We start from the raw sequence: 18,623 nt of genomic DNA, 5'->3' as shown, positions 1-18,623 counted from the left end.
TGCCTGCCAACAATGGTTCACATCCCCTGCAACTCTTCCAAAAGCAAAATGACCCACCTGCATACTAATAGCCATTTATCCCCTGCAGCGGCATCTCCCTCATAACTCACTCAGTAACACAATACAAATTCATTCCACCCCTCACAGTCCCAGAGTCCATAAGCCCAGTCACAGCGTTACAATATGTTTTCACATAACCAAGATAAACAAATAAATTATGTCCATACTAGCACCATAATTTAGCACTCTATGGAAAATCCATTTCAATTTACAATTTTTTGGAGCCGTTCTTCTGGACAACGCTCACACCGGTCTGCGGTCGCAAAGTCCCCCCATTTGCGATTGCACTCCCCCTACCCACCTGGTCCATGACTGCAACCCCCCCCAATGTACCCCAACGCAACCCCCCTCCTCACCAGCTAGCCTGATAAATAGCTAGCTGATGCTCTTTAGTTTCACTCCCTAGCTGCCACAATAGTTTTACTCATCTATTGTTTGCCTCCATAAACACAGTAAATTCTGCCCCATTACCTCAAAGGTTGCTGCCGTTACTAATGTTAGGTAACTAATCTAGTTTAGCAAGGCTCGCTAGGTACAGTAAGGAACTTTTAATTAGTTTTCTTGCTTGCTTAGTTATCTAATTAATGTCAAGTACCTATATAATGTTTTTGCTACCTACCTGTTTTTAATCTTATTTTTGATATCCCTCACAGGTTCCAGGCCAACATAATGAGTGCTTTTTAGCTGCACTCAGTTTTTCGGCCAGGTTGCTTTAGCCTACTCTAACATTCAGTCTTCTCATGACTCGCTCTCTCTCTCTCTCTGCATGAATGCTCCTGGTCTCAACCCCGTGCAGTGGCGAAGAGCACACGCTTAAGCACCTTGGGCTGTTTCGTTATCACACCACAGGCACGTGTGCTCACTCCACTAGTAGACTTCTAAACGTGGTTGAGACTATTCTGGCTAGCTTCGGTAGATTACTGTCCGGCATTATTGTATGACAAGCCGTTTTAGCTTTAGTTCATTTCCGGAGGATATCACAAATTCAATTCTGACTAGTTAAAATGCAAATTCTTGATATCAGATATTAACTAGGTATAATGTGTATTTCTGATATCATAAATATGATTTTAACTAGTTATAATGCATATTATTGTTATCAGAAATTAAAGTTTAACTAGTTAAAATGCTAATTATTGATATCAAAAATTCTATTTTAACAAGTGAGATTTAAAACGTTTTTCTCATTCATTTCAATGGGAGTTGGAATTTTGCCTAGTTAAAATGCCAATTTCTGATATCATGAATTCAGTTTTAACTAGTCAAAATGCCAATCGTTGATATCAGAAATAAAAGTTTAACTAGTTGAAAATCCATTTGTTCATATCATTAAATCAAATTTTATTATCAGTAATTACATTTTAATTCTTGATATCGAAAATTGTATTTATGATATCAAGTATTTGTATTTAAACTAGTTAAAATTTTATTTTCAATATCAACAATTGGTATTTAAACTAGTTGAAATTGAATTCATGATATCATAAATTGGTACGCTTTAAATCTCACTAGTTAAAATAGAATTTCCGATATCATGTATTGCCATTTTAACTAGTTAAAATTTAATTTCCGATATCAATAATGTGCATTTTAATTTCTGATATCAGAAATACACAGCATAACTAGTTACAATTGAATTTCTTATATCAAGAATTTTAATTCTAACTAGTTTGAATTGAATTTCTGATATCCTCTAGAAATTAATTAAAGCATAAACAGCTTGCCATATTACTGTTACTTCCAGCAATGCCAGTCATCAAGTGTTAAGCTTAACCTCACTTTCCTGTGATAATAGCTAGCTAGCTACACAAATGAATTGACAGAAATAGTGATCACTGTGATGGTGAATTTATCAAATGTTTGTGACAAATTAATTCTGAATGAATTGAGCATGTTAACAAGCTAACAGTAAGAAGATGCTTAGCCTACCTTAACCACTCACTTTATTGTTTATATGCTGAAGGGGCTGCTCAAGCAGTGTCTGTCTGCTCTAGCAGCCTGAGGTAGGCTAATCCGTGAGTGCTGACAAACTGTACAGGATACGTTTTCAAAATCGCTGGTAAATTAATTTGACAGTGAACTAACTGAAAAAGAACTAACTGACCCCCTCAATGACACACGTGACGCAACATGGAGGAGAGCATGTGTTAACTGTGAATATTTTACAACGTTTCGCGGACACGCATTCCGTGAGGACCCAGCGCTTGGTAATGTCTTGGCAAGCTATGATTTTGTTAATTCTGGCTAACTAGCAAGATAAGCAAGCTCATGTTCACTGATTACCTTGAAAATGAAAAAGTGAATTATAAAAGCTAACACATCATTCCATATATAAATGTGCACCTGTGGTAACAATTTTTTTTCTAACTGCCATGATGGAGAGAATGTGTACTGGCAAGCTAGGTAATAAAGTAGGCTCATTTATTTCATCATTTATTTTTTATTTTGTAGTATCATTTATTTTGTATGTCTGCTTCATTTGCATTCTGATTGGATTTATTTATTTTGTATTTTATTTATTTATTTTTTTTCAGTGGTAAGACAACGCAGCTTGATGTCTTTGAAAGTATTGTATGTTTTGCATGCTTGATCCAGTAATGTGACAGCTTTGTTCACACTAACATCATAGTTTTTATTGTCATAGTAATTTTTTGTACCATTTTGTACCTTTGTCTTGCATGTTGCTGAGTTGTAACAAGCACTGGAGCTGCTGGGCCCTGTTTAAATTCCTGTTAGATTTATATGCGTATGACTTGTTTGTTTGTAGTTCTAAATTAACTCAGCCAACTAAGCCAGACTCATTGGTGAATTTCTTGAGGTTTGCCGTCACATAATTTCTTCCATTCATATATCTTGTGAAACGTATGACGGGAAGATGTCATTGCACTTATTTCACATACTATTACTCTGTGGTCCAGTATCATATAAAAATTCACTCGGGTATGAAATGGCGCAGGTAATCACTGAGATTTCACATCTGTTTTACCCATTATATGCTTTCTCGTATTTTGCTCAGGTCTGAATAACATTATATAACATTTTGGAAGGAAGATACAGAATAACAAGCCAAAACTAGATGCTAAAATAGCAAAAATCTCCACAGCTACAGTGAACTTTCCAGGTGAGCTGACATAAGCTGGTATAAAAGTGATCCAGACTGCACAGAATATGAGCATGCTGAATGTGATGAATTTGGCTTCATTAAACTTGTCAGGCAACTTACGAGCAAGAAAAGCTAAAACAAAGCACAGTAGAGAGAGGAGCCCAATATAACCCAGTACAGCCCAGAACCCCACTGCTGATCCTATTTCACATTCTAGAATGATCTTTTCTTTGTAGTGCTTCATGTTCTTGTTGGGGAGAGGAGGGGATATTGTTAACCAAAGCATACAAATAAGGACCTGTATGAGAGTGAAAGCTAGAACACTCAGTCTCTGCTGCGGAGGCCCAAACCACTTCATCACATTACTGCCTGGAAGTGTAGCCCTGAAAGCCATTAACACCACTATTGTTTTCCCCAGAACACAAGAGATGCAGAGGACAAAGGTGATCCCAAAAGCAGTGTGACGCAGCATACAGGACCACTCAGTGGGCCGGCCGATGAAGGTAAGAGAGCAAAGGAAACACAGTTTCAATGAAAAGAGGAGCAGGAAGCTCAGCTCTGAGTTGTTGGCTTTCACAATGGGTGTGTCCTTCTTTATAAAGAACAACACAGCCACAAATGCAGTAAAACACGTTCCAAATATGGAAAAAACAACAAACATTATTCCGATAATTTCTTCAAAGGACAAAAATTCAACAGTCTTTAAAACACATTCATTTCTTTTAGCATTAGGCCAGTATTCTTCCATACACTGAATACAGTCATTAGAATCTGCAAAAGAACAATGATCACAATGATTAGAAAACTCATAGGGCTCTATCTTACACCCGGTGCACTGCAGCGCCAAGTGCAACGCAAATGTCTTTGCTAGTTTCAGACCGACGCAGTTGTCATTTTCCTGTCCAGCACCCACGTTGTTTAAATAGCAAATGTACTTGCACCCATCTGAGCGCCCATGTACGTGTTGGTCTTAAAAGGAGGTGTGGTCAGGCGCATTGTTGGCGCATTGCTATCTTGAGGCAGCGGAAAGCGATTGCGCGATTGACCAACAAAAACCTGATCTTAAGTCAATGGCGTAATATGCGCCTACATAGGCGGGTGCACAATGTGCGATTTAAAAAAAAAAAAAAAATTATAATTAGTCATAATTAAAAATATTTATCAATATTATGAAGCGTTCTTTCCTACTACTTGGCAAATCCTCCATTACAATCCGCCAAGGTGCAAGCACACCTAGCTTTTGAAGGGAATGGGAGATGACAATGGTTTATTTCATGTTACGCCCAAAACACACCTATGATTAATTAAGAGACTAAGTACAACCCCTTTAAACCATGCGCCTTACTTTGCACTCATTATCCACCTTTAAACTAGCAAAAGTGGATTTGGACACACCTTAAATGCACTTGCGTCATGCGCTTTAGACCGTGCGCTTAGATCGTTAAAATATAGCCCATAGTTAATGATAATATGTTCATTTTCAGGGTGGACGGATTTGACTGAATAATGAACGTAATATAATGAGCACAACAGACTGGTTTGTGTTACCTGTAATATTGCTGATTTCTCCCTCAGCACAGGGCACACAGTCATAGCAGCAGACAGGCCTTCCTCTCTGCATGACCTTCCGGGTGCCTGGGGGACAGCTCTCACTGCACACTGACCTGGGTTTCTGTGCAATATGCAAGTCTTAACTCAAAACTCTCATTGACATTGTGACTTGCAAATAATTAATAATAATTATTTGAAATATTTTATATTATAGAGCATCAAATAGCCTACTGGAAACAGATTATTGTCACAGAGAATTGTGATAATTTAGGATTTTCCACAGAATAGTCTTCCCTCATCCACATGTTTTTTAAATTATTATTCTATTATTGATTTATTATTTTTTGTTATCTGTTTTATCTAGTTTTGTTGACGTTACAGCTAGCATTTTCCAGTCAAATGGCCAGGTCCATATTGACTTGCTTCATTTTTGTGAAATTAACTTTCTTATTGTATTATTTAAAGTTTTATCTCAGTGCTAAAAGATGCATACAAGTCTACTTCTGCATACATGCATGTGATGTCATCAGTTTTCATGTAGTGCATAAACACTTACCTCTTTTTGCCCACCTGCCCAAACCATACTAACAGGACTCATCACAAACTGCTTCCCAGATGGTAAAGAAGCATCATAGTAGCCGACCACTCTGAACTCTACTGCACCATCAGGACCAAGCTGCCAGTTCACCACCTCATATCTGGCTACAGGGTCTCCATTACTGTCAAAAGAGACTTGCTCTCCAGTTTCCAAAGTGAAATTTACATTTTTCAGAGCCCTAAGAAGCTGCAAAGAAACAATTATTTTAGTCAAAAGAAATGCTTGGTTGGCTTTGTTGATAATGGTTATTTTATTAAGCATATAAGTATATAATAAGTGCTTATAGAGTTACCTGCCAGGGCTCTGTATTCACACTGTTTGTACAGCCTTGATGAGGTGTACATGCCAGCAGGTCATGTAGAGAATGAGCAACAGCGTATACTGCTTTGTAAACATTGTTGGGGATTCTCTGCTCTGATACATCAGTGTATTCATTTTCCTGTTCAATCAAGCTCTCAGATCCAGTGCAGAGGTTGATGTCTGTTAGATTGTTTTCATTTATAAGGGAGCACTGAAACAGAGTTTCCCAAAATTCTACAACAGCAAGGTTTCCTGGCTGTTCTGATGGATGAAGTTTTAATAGAAATTCTCTGAGGCCATTTATTTTGCCTTGGGTAACAGCAAACGCAATAGATCCTCCCAGTATGCTGAAACTTGTAGGTGTCACTAGACTGCTTGCTGTTATCCAGCCTTCACTGCCAACCATCTGAAGACCTGTAATATTCTGAAGGGTCAGCTGTTCTAGTAAAATCTTCATCTCAACATGAGCAAAAAATGCTACCACTACCTTTGCAGTGCCTCTTTTGATAACATCTATAACCTTATGTAATTTCTCTGGTTCTGTTGTGTGAAATTTCTCAGAATACTCAATGCAGATGCCATGCTCTTCAGCAGCTTTTATAAACGTGGCCATTCCGTTGTTGCCATAGTCATCATCACTTCTCACTGCTCCTATCCAGGTCCAGCCAAAGTGCTTCACCAGCTGAGCCAGTGCTCTGCTCTGGTAATAGTCACTGGGAATGGTTCTGAAGAACGTGGGGAATACTTTTCTGTTGCTCAGGCATGCACATGTTGCAAAGTGACTGATCTGAAAAGACAATGGACACAGTCACATCTAGCAGAGCTTAAACATGTGAGGAAACATGCACATCATTAAAGTAATCACTCAATCACCATTGCAAGGTTGCTTTTACCAGGAAGGTCTGATGGGTATGAGGAACAGGCAGCTGACATTTTTGTGATGGTATATTTGTAAAGGAATACGTGTAAGCGGGGTTACAGAACTATGTGGGATGCAAGAGAATTGTGTCTATATTGTGGTTCAGGTAATGAAACAGTTGTATACCACTGGTTATCTCCATCAGTAAAGTTTCACAACCTATACTATCACACCATCAGTCTTAAAAATATTAATTTGCATGTGTCAGCATTTACAGTGTTACACTGAGTCAGAAAATATCTGAAATGAACCTACAGTGCATTTACTAGAAGTAATATTCAGTACCTTTTCTCATGGCCTATTCATTTGTGTTTCTTTTATATAAATCATTAAAATACTTAAAATCATTTATTTTAGGCAAAACAAATTTCAAAATAAACTATGTCATGGGTATCATATCATTGTGGATGTTTTTTGTCAAATGGTCGAGATATTTTTTGATCAGATTATTGTTCCTGTTTTTCCTGTTGTTCTTCATCATTATTGCCTCTCAATAATGCACCAAACATTTGATTATGACACACCAAATGTTTCAGCTGTATTTGATTGATTTATTCTATTTTTTCACCCCATGATAGTTTGCTATTTACCAGAAAACACCTAGTAAAATCTTCAAGATTGTATTTCATGGATTTCTCAGTTGTGTTGTAAATAAGTTGAAATGCATTATAGTTTTATTTCTGTGGTTGACACGATCGATTTAGAAAAGCAGAAGAGACAAGTGATTATAATAATAGACAATAGTATCCTTGTAAACTTCCATTTCACAATAATTATTTCACATAAAGAGTCTTTTTTATCATTAAATCTTCACATTAGAAAATCAATGCTTGGGAAATCAAGCATACTTGACATATATATTCTTATTTCAGTTAAATCTTAGTTAGTTACAGTTTGGTAATATGTATAAAGGAGAAAAGAGGAACTCTTACCACTGGAATTTGAAATAATCCAACGGTTGATGCAATTGCAATGGAATTAGTTGAAGTGGTTTCCCCGATAATGGCCTGTATTGCTGGTGGTGTGGAACATGATGTGTCAGACAGTGTTTCCTCATAACCGTTCATCATAGTCATGGCTGCTCTTGAAGCGAATATTGGAGAGGCACATGAATCGTGTATCTTATATCCAAGAGATACACCGGGCAGGAGGTCAGTTCTGTTGTTTATTTCTTCAATGGTAAAAATCATGGTCTGGGCCTCTCGGTATCCTCTGAAATTAACTCTAGAAATTATACATTATGCTGATTATTTAAGTGTCCTTGTAATACATCATAATGCAGTCTGCAAATTTAACATGAACATACATAATGAAAATGTACCTTAACTTCAAATAACAACCATTACAAACAGGTGTTAAATGCTCCATCTTAATTCACCTTACCGTACACATTTCCTTGGCTCTGGTGTCTTTGTGAATTGCAGGCTCATTTTCCTGGTTTCACCATGGAGGGCAAAGACCCCACCGATGTTGATGTCTCCATGTTGATAGAAGCTGGGCTTGGCTGCCCTCCCCAGTATTCTGCATGGTGGAGTCTGTGCTGCAGCCCAGAGGACTGTTAGTGCCAGTAGAATGATCTGCAGCGCCATCCCACTGCAGATCTCAGATCCAGCACTGCTGTGTGCCAGGTTTAAATACAGCAGTTTTAATTCTCCATCGATCTGTGATTCTCAAAGGCATGACTGGGTCCCAGGATAAGGAAGGTGGGGGGTTATATTGGCAGTGAAGTCATACCAAATGTAAACAAAATTCTGAGGATATATGAAATCTTTTCAATTTAACTATTGAATTTTGGGGGAAAGATTGTGCTATCTTGGAACCATCCTGTCTTCAAGGCACTATTCATTTTGTTCCAAATTTTTTTCTTATATTTTTCAGCAAAGAATTTGTAATGAATTATATGTGTTTTACATTCAATGATTCAAAAGTGGGCATGACAAGTATTGCAAGACAGGCCAAATAACCCCCCCCCCCCCAAAACAATACAGCATAATGCTGAAAAAAAAATTATATTATATATATATAGTCATCATGCCTGTAATCTAATGTAATGTAAAGAAGTAATCAGGAGTAGGGAGGAGAAATCAGGCCCCTTTTAGTTGGACCGGTTGTCCCTCAATGAGTGTGGCCAGATGCAGATATACTGTAGATTAATTTGATAAACTTAAGAAGGAAGGGGCAGAGACCCAGTATGTGTGGTACTAAGACAGGAATGAGGTACTGACAAGTGTTTACAGATGACTCCAAAGACCCTGACAGCTAAGGATTTGAATTATCCCCCAGCTCCAGATGGCTGCCAAATATGTGATTTATTTGGTTGGTGGAGTAGGCTGGGTTCAAACAAGCAGTCGCTCTGGAAGATGGGGGATCCAGAGCTCAACCTGACATGGAGGGGGAGGCTATGGTGGAGCTGTATAAGCCAGGGAAAGAGGGCAGTAGCATAAGGTACCTCTGGGTACCTGCTCATGCAGAGATTGATGGCAGCGAGAGTGCAGACAGGGCAGCTTAGGCAACACTGAAGGACAAAGTCGAGGTTAATTTAAGACTAGGAAGGATAGATTGTTGTAGTGTTGTTAAAGAGGGACTCCACTTCACACATGTATGGGTTTTTTTGCATGTGTTTGTCTGTGCACATGCACATTTTTGAATACCTGTGAGAAAAAAATGTGTGTGTGTGTGTGTGTTCTGGGGGCATGGCGTGGGGCACAACAAGATTGACAAGATTGGACTTCAGCTGCCAGTTAATTCATAAGTAAGGAGCTCTACATGACTGAAAATGAGTGAGCATATAGGCCCATTTGGCAGATACAAAAATACCAAAACATGATTATTCTTGCTTGGTGAATATTTTATTTCTTGTACGTTTCTGATGTGATGCATAGATCATCACCGCTTTCACACATGTAACATAGAACATTTTCATATAGACATTTCTGGTAATCTAGTGGCTTAGCCTGCTTACACAAACAATGAATACCCCATATTCAACTGAGCAGATAGCATTCACATGACAGTGCCAGATATGTTTCCAGTAATTGTTTCAAAAAGTGCTGGAGTCTATTCCAGCGTGCATTAGGCGAGAGGTAGGAATACACCCTGGACAGGCCGCCAATCTATTGCAGGGCACACATACCATTCACTCACACTCATTGATGTGGGCAATTTAGAGTCTCCAATTAGACTCCAAAGACATCAGTTGAGGAAATAAGGGGTGAAATTATGACATGCTATGCCATATTTTCATTCACTTAATAGCAATTTAATGACAGGACTGCTCCACCAAATTCACTTTGGTGGCACATTCTGACCTCTAGTCCAAAGCTGAATGCATTTAACTCCTGAGGCAACAGGTAAGAAATAAAGAGGGGTGTTGTAGCATTCGGTCCGCCAGAGAGGCGGATTGGTCTCGGCTGCACCGGCTGGTGGAGACAGCACACGCACCTGGGCTGCGTTTCCCAGAGTCTCCTTAGCGCTACGTGCGTCGTAAGGTATACCTTAAGGTCTTCCTTTAGGTCTCGAGCTGTTTCCCAGCGCCTCCTTAGCTAAGGTATACCTTCTGAAAGGTATACCTTTAAAAGGGTGGTCTGAAGCACTCGTAAGCTGTCCCTTAGCGATGCGCTCCGCAGTTTTAGCCTTATGCCAACATTTTGTTTTCAAATCGACAGTTGTACTACAGTGCGCATCTAGTAGCACATCTGCAAGTGAAAATTACATAGTTTAATATTAACTTTATGAAAATGAATTATCCAAACAACGTTTCTGTGCATAGCACATCATGAGAATGTTGTCGTTTCACCTGTCTATTCCCATCGTGATGGTAATAAAGTATAGGGCCTATCTACAATACTAATCCAATTTGTGAAAAAATAGGCGTATATTATGTTTACGTAGTGGAGCTTACTGAGGATATGGCTTTTCTGACTGCATACCCTGTAGAAATTTGTTTGTTTGTGTGTGAGTCAATGATCCCATTGACTTGGAACAAACCGCCGGTTTATTAAGAATACAAAATCGTGCGAGCAAAGCCGATGTTGAGTGAGTATACTTGCATGTCCGAACTAGATGGAACCAAAGCACGTAGATTGGCCTAGCCATAAACACACATACAGGTATGGTGGCTCATAATGAACAAACAGGAGCTCACAACTCCTATATAAAATAAAATAGCACTGGGTAAATATCAACATTACAGAACATTTCTTTCTTACCATGTTGTTTTACGATTTTCAGTAAACAACCCAATAATCTTGGTTAAACTTAAGACTATCCAACAGCAAAACAAGGTGGATGAACATATCACTTTAACAGGTAGGCCAATTCATAAGGCATACCCGGTATAGAATTAATCATGATCAATTTCCACAGACGCGATTTTGCCTTTCATCTACGATCATTTTTGCACTGCAGAGAAAAGTCTGTGGGAATCAGTGGAAATGCTGCTACAGTTGCCTATATATTGTGTGACAAAAACAAATTAACATTAGACCTTTGTTTCAATAAGAACAAAATAATTCACCCATTTGTACCATATATCCTGTTTCCTGGGCTTCTTAGAAGTCCGAGATTATGGCGTATATGTCCCGATTGATGCTCTCTATTTTATCTTTTGTAGCCTACATTTATTGATTGAAACTATCACAAGGTCTCGTTTTGACCCTTAAAGAGATTAGCAGATGATCTTTAGTAGGCATAGCTTCCTCTTCTGCAATATTAGATTGACATAAAATGATTATGACAACACTTGTTATAGTAAAACGCCATTCATAAGCCTTTACAAGTGAGACAATTGATTCGCTTGGCATTGATTGATAAACTTTTCAGCACCACAGTGAAGGCCAGCTCCAACTTACGACGTACCTTTGGAAGTGTCCCTTAACACTCGTAAAAAAGCGGTTTCCCTTTAAAAGGTATACCTTAGAAACCTTCGTAAGACGTTAAGGTACATCAAAACTGGGAAACGCAGCCCTGGGTTGTGTTAGCTAATCAGCCCCGGTGCATAAAGGTGTGCTGCTTTCCACAGTTTGGGGCTGAGACCGGGAGCTCACACCGAGAGTGCTGTTATGATTGATTTTGGTTTATTTTTATTTGTGGAAATTGGTTTGAGGAAAAAGGAAAGACCAAAAGAAGTAATCCTCAGCTGGGATGCTGGAGGATTTGGAGCCGGCTGGGAAGGCGGGACAGCTACGGGCGGCACACAGAAAAGCCTTTGCGTAGTTTTACTTTCTTGTGTCTTTGTTATTTTAGCTTGTTGCTTTAGCTAATTGTTTTTGCCTGGAACCCGTGAGGGGAAGGGTGAAGGTGGCACTTATTTTATTTCATGTTTGTGTGGGTGCGCGCTCTCTCTCTCCATGCGGCAACCAACGGTGTTCCCTGGCACTGCCGCATCTCCCTCCCAGGGGTGTCATGCAGGCATGTGGCAGGCGTATAATTATGGCAGCATTGCTTTTCTGCCTTGCCATAATTTCACTCCGTCATGTTCACACGGAACAAATTAAAACGGAACACTTGTGTAAATGCTTTTACATTTTTAGCCAGCAAGTTTCCAGAGCAACGTTTCTGGAATGCTAACAGTGGCTCTCATTCACATGAGACCCATAAACACTGAAGTCCTGAAACATTTTATAATGCTGTGAATTAAAGCAGCTTATGAGAATCAACAGATTGTCATAGTATATTCCTTAAACATTTTAATTGTATCAGTATTCGGTGCAAGAGCGTCTCATATCACTGCAGATTATGTGCTAAATTAATTGTATTTTTTCAACAATTGAATGAAGTTGTAATGTTGACAATAAGTGAGCCAACTAAGCCACAGGTATGGTGAAGTTCCTTTAGTGAAAAAGGATTCAGGAACATTTATTTCAATTATATATCATGTAAGTTAAGACATTGCATTCTTATTTGACAGATGACTCTATCATCCAGTACCCTATACAGTTCTCTTGGGTATAAAATAGTGCGGGCAATCACTGAGATTTCACATCTGTTTTACCCATTATATGCTTTCTTGTATTTTGCTCAGGTCTGAATAACATTATGTAACATTTTGGAAGAAAGATACAGAATAGCAAGCCAAAACTAGATGCTAAAATTGCAAAGATCTCAACAGCTACAGTGAACTTTCCAGGTGAGCTGACATAAGCTGGTATAAAGGTGATCCAGACTGCACAGAATATTAGCATGCTGAATGTGATGAATTTGGCTTCATTGAACTTGTCAGGCAATTTACGAGCCAGAAAAGCTAAAACAAAGCACAATACAGAGAGGAGTCCAATATAACCCAGTACAGCCCAGAACCCCACTGCTGATCCTATTTCACATTCTAGAATGATCTTTTCTTTGTAGTGTTTCGTGTTCTTGTTGGGGAGAGGAGGGGATATTGTTAACCAAAGCACACAAATAAGGACCTGTATGAGAGTGAAAGCAAGAACACTCAGTCTCTGCTGGGGAGGCCCAAACCACTTCATGATATTACTGCCTGGAAGTGTAGCCCTGAAGGCCATTAACACCACTATTGTTTTTCCCAGAACACAAGAGATGCAGAGGACAAAGGTGATCCCAAACGCAGTGTGGCGCAGCATACAGGACCACTCAGAGGGCCGGCCGATGAAGGTAAGAGAGCAAAGGAAACACAGTTTCAATGAAAAGAGCAGCAGGAAGCTCAGCTCTGAGTTATTGGCTTTCACAATGGGTGTGTCCTTCTTTATAAAGAACAGCACAGCCACAAATGCAGTAAAACACACTCCAAATATGGAAAAAACAACAAACATTATTCCCATAATTTCTTCAAAGGACAGAAATTCGACAGCCTTTAAAACACATTCATTTCTTTTAGCATTAGGCCAGTATTCTTCCATACACTGAATACAGTCATTAGAATCTGCAAAAGAACAATGATCACAATGATTAGAAAACTCATAGTGATGATAATATGTTCATTTTCAGAGCCGACAGCTTTGACTGAATAGTGAGCGTAAAATAATGAGCACAACAGACTGGTTTGTGTTACCTGTGGCATTGCTGATTTCTCCCTCAGCACAGGGCACACAATCATAGCAGCAGACAGGCCTTCCTCTCTGCATGACCTTCCGGGTGCCTGGAGGACAGCTCTCACTGCACACTGACCTGGGTTTCTGTGCAATATGTTTCAACTCTTAACTCAAAACACTCATGGACAATGTGATTTGTAAATACTTTACAATAATTATTAGAAATATTTTATATTTATAGAACATCACATAGCCTACTGGAAACAGATTATTATCACAGAGAAGTGTGATAATTTCCTCATCCACATGTTTTTTAAAATTATTATTTTATTATTAATTATTTTTTGTTACCTGTTTTATATAGTTTTATTTACCTTGCAGATAGCATTTTGCAGTAAAATTAGAACTTTATTTTGATGGGCCAGGTCCATATTGACTTGCTTCAGTTTTGTGAAATTAACTCTTATTTAATTATTTAAATATTTATCTCAGTGCTAAAAGCTGCATACAGGTCTACAGCCGCATACATGTGATGTCATCAGTTTTCATTTAGTGCATAAACACTTACCTCTTTTTGCCCACCTGCCCAAACCATACTAACAGGACTCATCACAAACTGCTGCCCAGATGGTAAAGCAGCATCATAGTAGCCGACCATTTTGAATTCTACTGCACCATCAGGACCAAGCTGCCAGTTCAGCACGTCATATCTGGCTACAGGGTCTCCATTACTGTCAAAAGAGACTTGCTCTCCAGTTTCCAAAGTGAAATTTACATTTTTCAAAGCCCTAAGAAGCTGTAAAGACACAATTATTTCAGTCAAAAGTAAATGCTTGGTTGGTTTTGTTTATAATGGGAATTTTATTAAGCATATAAGTGCTTATAGAGTTACCTGCCAGGGCTCTGTTTTCACACTGTTTGTGCAGCCTTGATGGGGTGTACATGCCAGCAGGTCATGCAGAGAATGAGCAACAGCGTATACTGCTTTATAAACATTGTTGGGGATTCTCTGCTCTGATACATCAGTGTACTCATTTTCCTGTTCAATCAAGCTCTCCGATCCAGTGCAGAGGTTGATGTCTGGTAGATTGTTTTCATTCATAAGGGAGCACTGAAACAGAGTTTCCCAAAATTCTACAACAGCAAGGTTTCCTGGCTGTTGTGAGGGGTGAAGTTTTACTAGAAATTCTCTGAGGCCATTTATTTTGCCTTGGGTAACCGCAAAGCCAATAGATCCTCCCAGTATTCTGAAACTCGTAGGTGTCACTAGACTGCTTGCTGTTATCCAGCCTTCACTGCCAACCATCTGAAGACCAGTTATATTCTGAAGGGTCAGCTGTTCTAGTAAAATCTTCATCTCAACATGAGAAAAAAATGCTACAATTACCTTTGCAGTACCTCTTTTGATAACATCTATAACCTTATGTAATTTCTCTTGTTCTGCTATGTGAATTTTCTCAGAATACTCAATGCAGATGCCATACTCTTCAGCAGCTTTTGTAAATGTGGCCATTCCGTTATTGCCGTAAGCATCATCACTTCTCACTGTTCCTATCCAGGTCCAGCCAAAGTGCTTCACCAGATGAGCCAGTGCTCTGCTCTGATAATAGTCACTGGGGATGGTTCTGAAGAATGTGGGGAATACTTTTCTATTGCTCAGACATGCACATGTTGCAAAGTGACTGATCTGAAAAGACAATGGACACAGTCACATCTAGCAGAGCTTAAACATGTGAGGAAACATGCACATCATTAAAGTAATCACTCAGTCACCATTGCAATGTTGCTTTTACCAGGAAGGTCTGATGGGTATGAGGAACAGGCAGCTGGCATTTTTGTGATTGCATATTTGTAAAGGCATAAGTTTACGCGGCGTTACAGAACTATGTGGGATGCAAGATAATTGTGTCTATATTGTTGTTCAGGTAATGAAACAGTTATAAAACCACTGGTTATCTCCATCAGTAAAAATTCACAACCCATACCTTCACACCTTCAGTCTTAAAAATATACATTTGCATGTGTCAGCATCAGTGTTACACTGAGTCAGAAAATATCTGAACTGAACCTACAGTGCATTTACTAGAAGTAATAATTCAGTACCTTGTCTCATGGCCTATTCATTTGTGTTTCTTATATATAACTTGTTAAAATATTTAAAATCATTTATTTTTGGCAAAACAAATTTCAAAATAAACTATTAAAGGGGAATTGCACTTTATAACACTTCTGCTTCTCATGACTGATATTGTCTTTCTAATGAATGTGTCACCCTTCATTTTTCGATTAGTAATTTAATTATCTTAATATTTTACGCTATTTTGTTGTTTTCCTTTACAAATGCAGGAAGTAGACCCAGGCAGTTTAGTGTCGAACTCGAGAATTCATATCATTGCGCGACTTCTGATGTGGGCGTGCCTGCAGACAATAACATTAGGTTGGTCGTAGAAATAGTATTGTATTACTACTAGCTAGCGAAACCGAAAATGTCTGAGGACGAAATAAATGGATGGTGGAAACCTTATAACAACATCCAGCAAGCTGTCTAACTTACCGTGGACATCCCATGTATCACAGACAGACGCGATAGCGTTAGCCAGCCCGCTTAGTACCTACCTCCAGCAGTTGGACCAACTATGACAAAACCGGTACAGCTCCAGGCTTAAGAGGGTTGCCTTTGTAGTTGGTGGCTTCAAGTGGTCGCTGCATTAGTCTTACTTCTTCGGCTGTTATGTTGGGGTGTCTGATTACATCCAGCCATGTCTGGCACAAAGTTGCATCACGTGGAAAACTATGAAAATGTGCTTTCAAGGCAAGTTTAACGGGGGCATTATAACAACCGGGTACAATGCACCTCATTATTACACCGATATCGCATCAAACAAAATGTTTGATTCGACGCTAAGTTAACGGAATGTTTTGCTTCACTTCTCGATTTTGCCGCAAAACGAAATTGAAGAAGAAGGGGGAAAAAACGGAAACCGTACTACGAGGACTTGCGCTAAAAAAAAGTCTTTCTTTCTAACGTTAGACATTTAAAATGAAATAACTAATCGAATAATTAAGGGTGACACATTCATTAGAAGGACAATATCAGTCATGAGAAGCAGAAGTGTTATAAAGTGCAATTCCCCTTTAAGTACTTTGCTCTTGCTGAGCTCACCAGTGCTTCTTAATAATGCACCAAACATTTGATTATGACACACCCAATGTTTCAGATGTATTTGATTGATTAATTGTATTTTTTCACCCCACAATAGCTTGCTGTACTGCCATCGACACTTCTATGGTCCTTATGTTGAGTAACAACTGCAACACACTCCAAATATAAATTTCACACTGAATAAACTATAGACCTTTAGTTAGCTTTTTGTGCATTAACTAACGATGCAACAACACATAGCTGACCGAGAAATAGCTGAGTAGCCAATTGTCCAATAACTTTTGGTTCCCAAAAATCAAGAGGTGAGAACATCATTATTGACACAATGGAAATCACCTGCTTTATTTACCATAAAACACCTAGTAAAATCTTCAGGATTGCATATCATGGATTTTTCAGTTGTGTTGTAAATAATTTGAAATGCATTATAGTTTTATTTTTGTGGCTGATACGATCAATCTATAAAAGCAGAACAGACAACTGTTTATAACAGTATCATTGTAAACTTTAATTCCACAACATTTCCCATAAATAGTCTTTTTATCATTAAATTTTCACATTAGAAAATCAATGCTTGGGAAACCCAAACATACTTGACATATATATTCTTCTATATATTCTATATATTTCAGTTAAATCTTAGTTAGTTACTGTTTGGTAATATGTATAAAGGAGAAAAAAAGGAACTCTTACCACTGGAATTTGAAATAATCCAACGGTTGATGCAATTGCAATGGAATTAGTTGAAGTGGTTTCCCCGATAATGGCCTGTATTGCTGGTGGTGTGGAACATGATGTGTCAGACAGTGTTTCCTCATAACCGTTCAGCAAAGCCATGGCCGCTCTTATAGAGAATATTGTAGAGATGCAGGAATCGTATATCTTATATCCAAGAGATACACCGGGCAGGAGGTCAGTTCTGTTGTTTATTTCTTCAATGGTAAATATCATGGTCTGGGCCTCTCGGAATCCTCTGAAATTAACTCTAGAAATTATACATTATGCTGATTATTTAGGTGACCTTGTAATACATCATAATGCAGTCTGTAAATTGAACATGAGCATACATAATGAAAATGTACCTTAGCTTCAAATAACTACCATTACAAACAGGTGTTAAATGCTCAATCTTAATTAATCTTACCGTACACATTTCCTTGGCTCTGGTGTCCTAGTGAATTGCATGCTCATTTTTTTGGTTTCACTGCTGAGGGCGAAGACCCCGCCAATGTTGATGTCTCCATGTTGATAGAAGCTGGGCTTGGCTGCCCTCCCCAGTATTCTGCATGGTGGAGTCTGTGCTGCAGCCCAGAGGACTGTTAGTGCCAGCAGAATGATCTGCAGCGCCATCCCACTGCTGCTCCAGCACTGCTGTGTACCTGGTTTAAATACAGCCATTTCAATTCTCTATCGATTTATGATTCTCAGAGGCATGACTGGGTCCCAGGATAAGGAAGGTGGGGGGTTATATTGGCAGTGAAGTCATACGAAATGTAAACACAATTCTGAGGATATATGAAGTCTTTTCAATTTAACTATTGTATTTTGGGGGAAAGATTGTGCTGTCTTTGAGCCATCCTGTCTTCAAGGCACTATTAATATTGTTCCAAATTTTTCAGCAAATCATTTGTATTGAATTATATTTGTTTTACATACAAAGTTTCAAAAGTGGGCATGACAAAATTTGAAATATATCCATGACGTAGCCTTGTTATGGATGGGTGTGACATGCAGTATATGAACTCATTACAGTCTCATTCAAGGGCATGGGTGGGGGGGCATTGGGGGGTTACAACCCTCACCCAGTCCCCCAAGTATTACAAGACAGGCCAAATAACCCCCCCCCCCAATCAATACTGCATACTGCCGAGAAAAATAATGATATGTATATATATATATATATATATATATATATATATATATAGAGTCACCAAAAAATG

General features: G+C 38.7%; 2 protein-coding genes across 2 annotated transcripts; both read right to left on the bottom strand.

The window, feature by feature from the left end:
- Window positions 1–2,918: 2,918 nt before the first annotated feature.
- Window positions 2,919–8,113, bottom strand: LOC135235986 (extracellular calcium-sensing receptor-like). The gene is made up of 6 exons (XM_064302094.1): window positions 7,915–8,113; window positions 7,464–7,755; window positions 5,605–6,399; window positions 5,271–5,498; window positions 4,712–4,835; window positions 2,919–3,934 (listed from the first exon to the last, which is right to left on the bottom strand). The coding sequence occupies exons 1-6, from the start codon at window positions 7,959–7,961 to the stop codon at window positions 3,021–3,023; spliced, it is 2,400 nt and encodes a 799-aa protein (XP_064158164.1). The 5' UTR covers window positions 7,962–8,113; the 3' UTR covers window positions 2,919–3,020.
- A 3,356-nt stretch (window positions 8,114–11,469) lies between these two features.
- On the bottom strand, window positions 11,470–18,201 carry LOC135236495 (extracellular calcium-sensing receptor-like). Its single transcript, XM_064302921.1, has 6 exons — window positions 17,828–18,201; window positions 17,377–17,668; window positions 14,413–15,207; window positions 14,089–14,316; window positions 13,541–13,664; window positions 11,470–13,411 (listed from the first exon to the last, which is right to left on the bottom strand). The coding sequence occupies exons 1-6, from the start codon at window positions 18,079–18,081 to the stop codon at window positions 12,498–12,500; spliced, it is 2,607 nt and encodes an 868-aa protein (XP_064158991.1). The 5' UTR covers window positions 18,082–18,201; the 3' UTR covers window positions 11,470–12,497.
- Between the last annotated feature and the right edge of the window lie 422 nt (window positions 18,202–18,623).

This window comes from Anguilla rostrata, chromosome 12 (genome assembly GCF_018555375.3).
Source record: "Anguilla rostrata isolate EN2019 chromosome 12, ASM1855537v3, whole genome shotgun sequence".
Lineage (NCBI taxonomy): Eukaryota > Metazoa > Chordata > Actinopteri > Anguilliformes > Anguillidae > Anguilla > Anguilla rostrata.
Note: the sequence above shows the minus strand (reverse complement) of the source record. Positions and strands in the feature narration are given on the sequence as shown.

Coding starts and splice junctions, on each gene's coding strand:
- LOC135236495 (XM_064302921.1), bottom strand. CDS start 18,081: ATGGCTGTATTTAAACCAGGTACACAGCAGTGCTGGAGCAGCAGTGGG. Junction 17,669..17,827: donor GAGCCAAGGAAATGTGTACG/GTAAGATTAATT, acceptor TATAATTTCTAG/AGTTAATTTCAGAGGATTCC. Junction 14,317..14,412: donor TGAAAACAGAGCCCTGGCAG/GTAACTCTATAA, acceptor GTGTCTTTACAG/CTTCTTAGGGCTTTGAAAAA.
- LOC135235986 (XM_064302094.1), bottom strand. CDS start 7,961: ATGAGCCTGCAATTCACAAAGACACCAGAGCCAAGGAAATGTGTACG. Junction 6,400..7,463: donor GATTATTTCAAATTCCAGTG/GTAAGAGTTCCT, acceptor TTGTCTTTTCAG/ATCAGTCACTTTGCAACATG. Junction 3,935..4,711: donor AGAAATCAGCAATATTACAG/GTAACACAAACC, acceptor GTTCTTTTGCAG/ATTCTAATGACTGTATTCAG.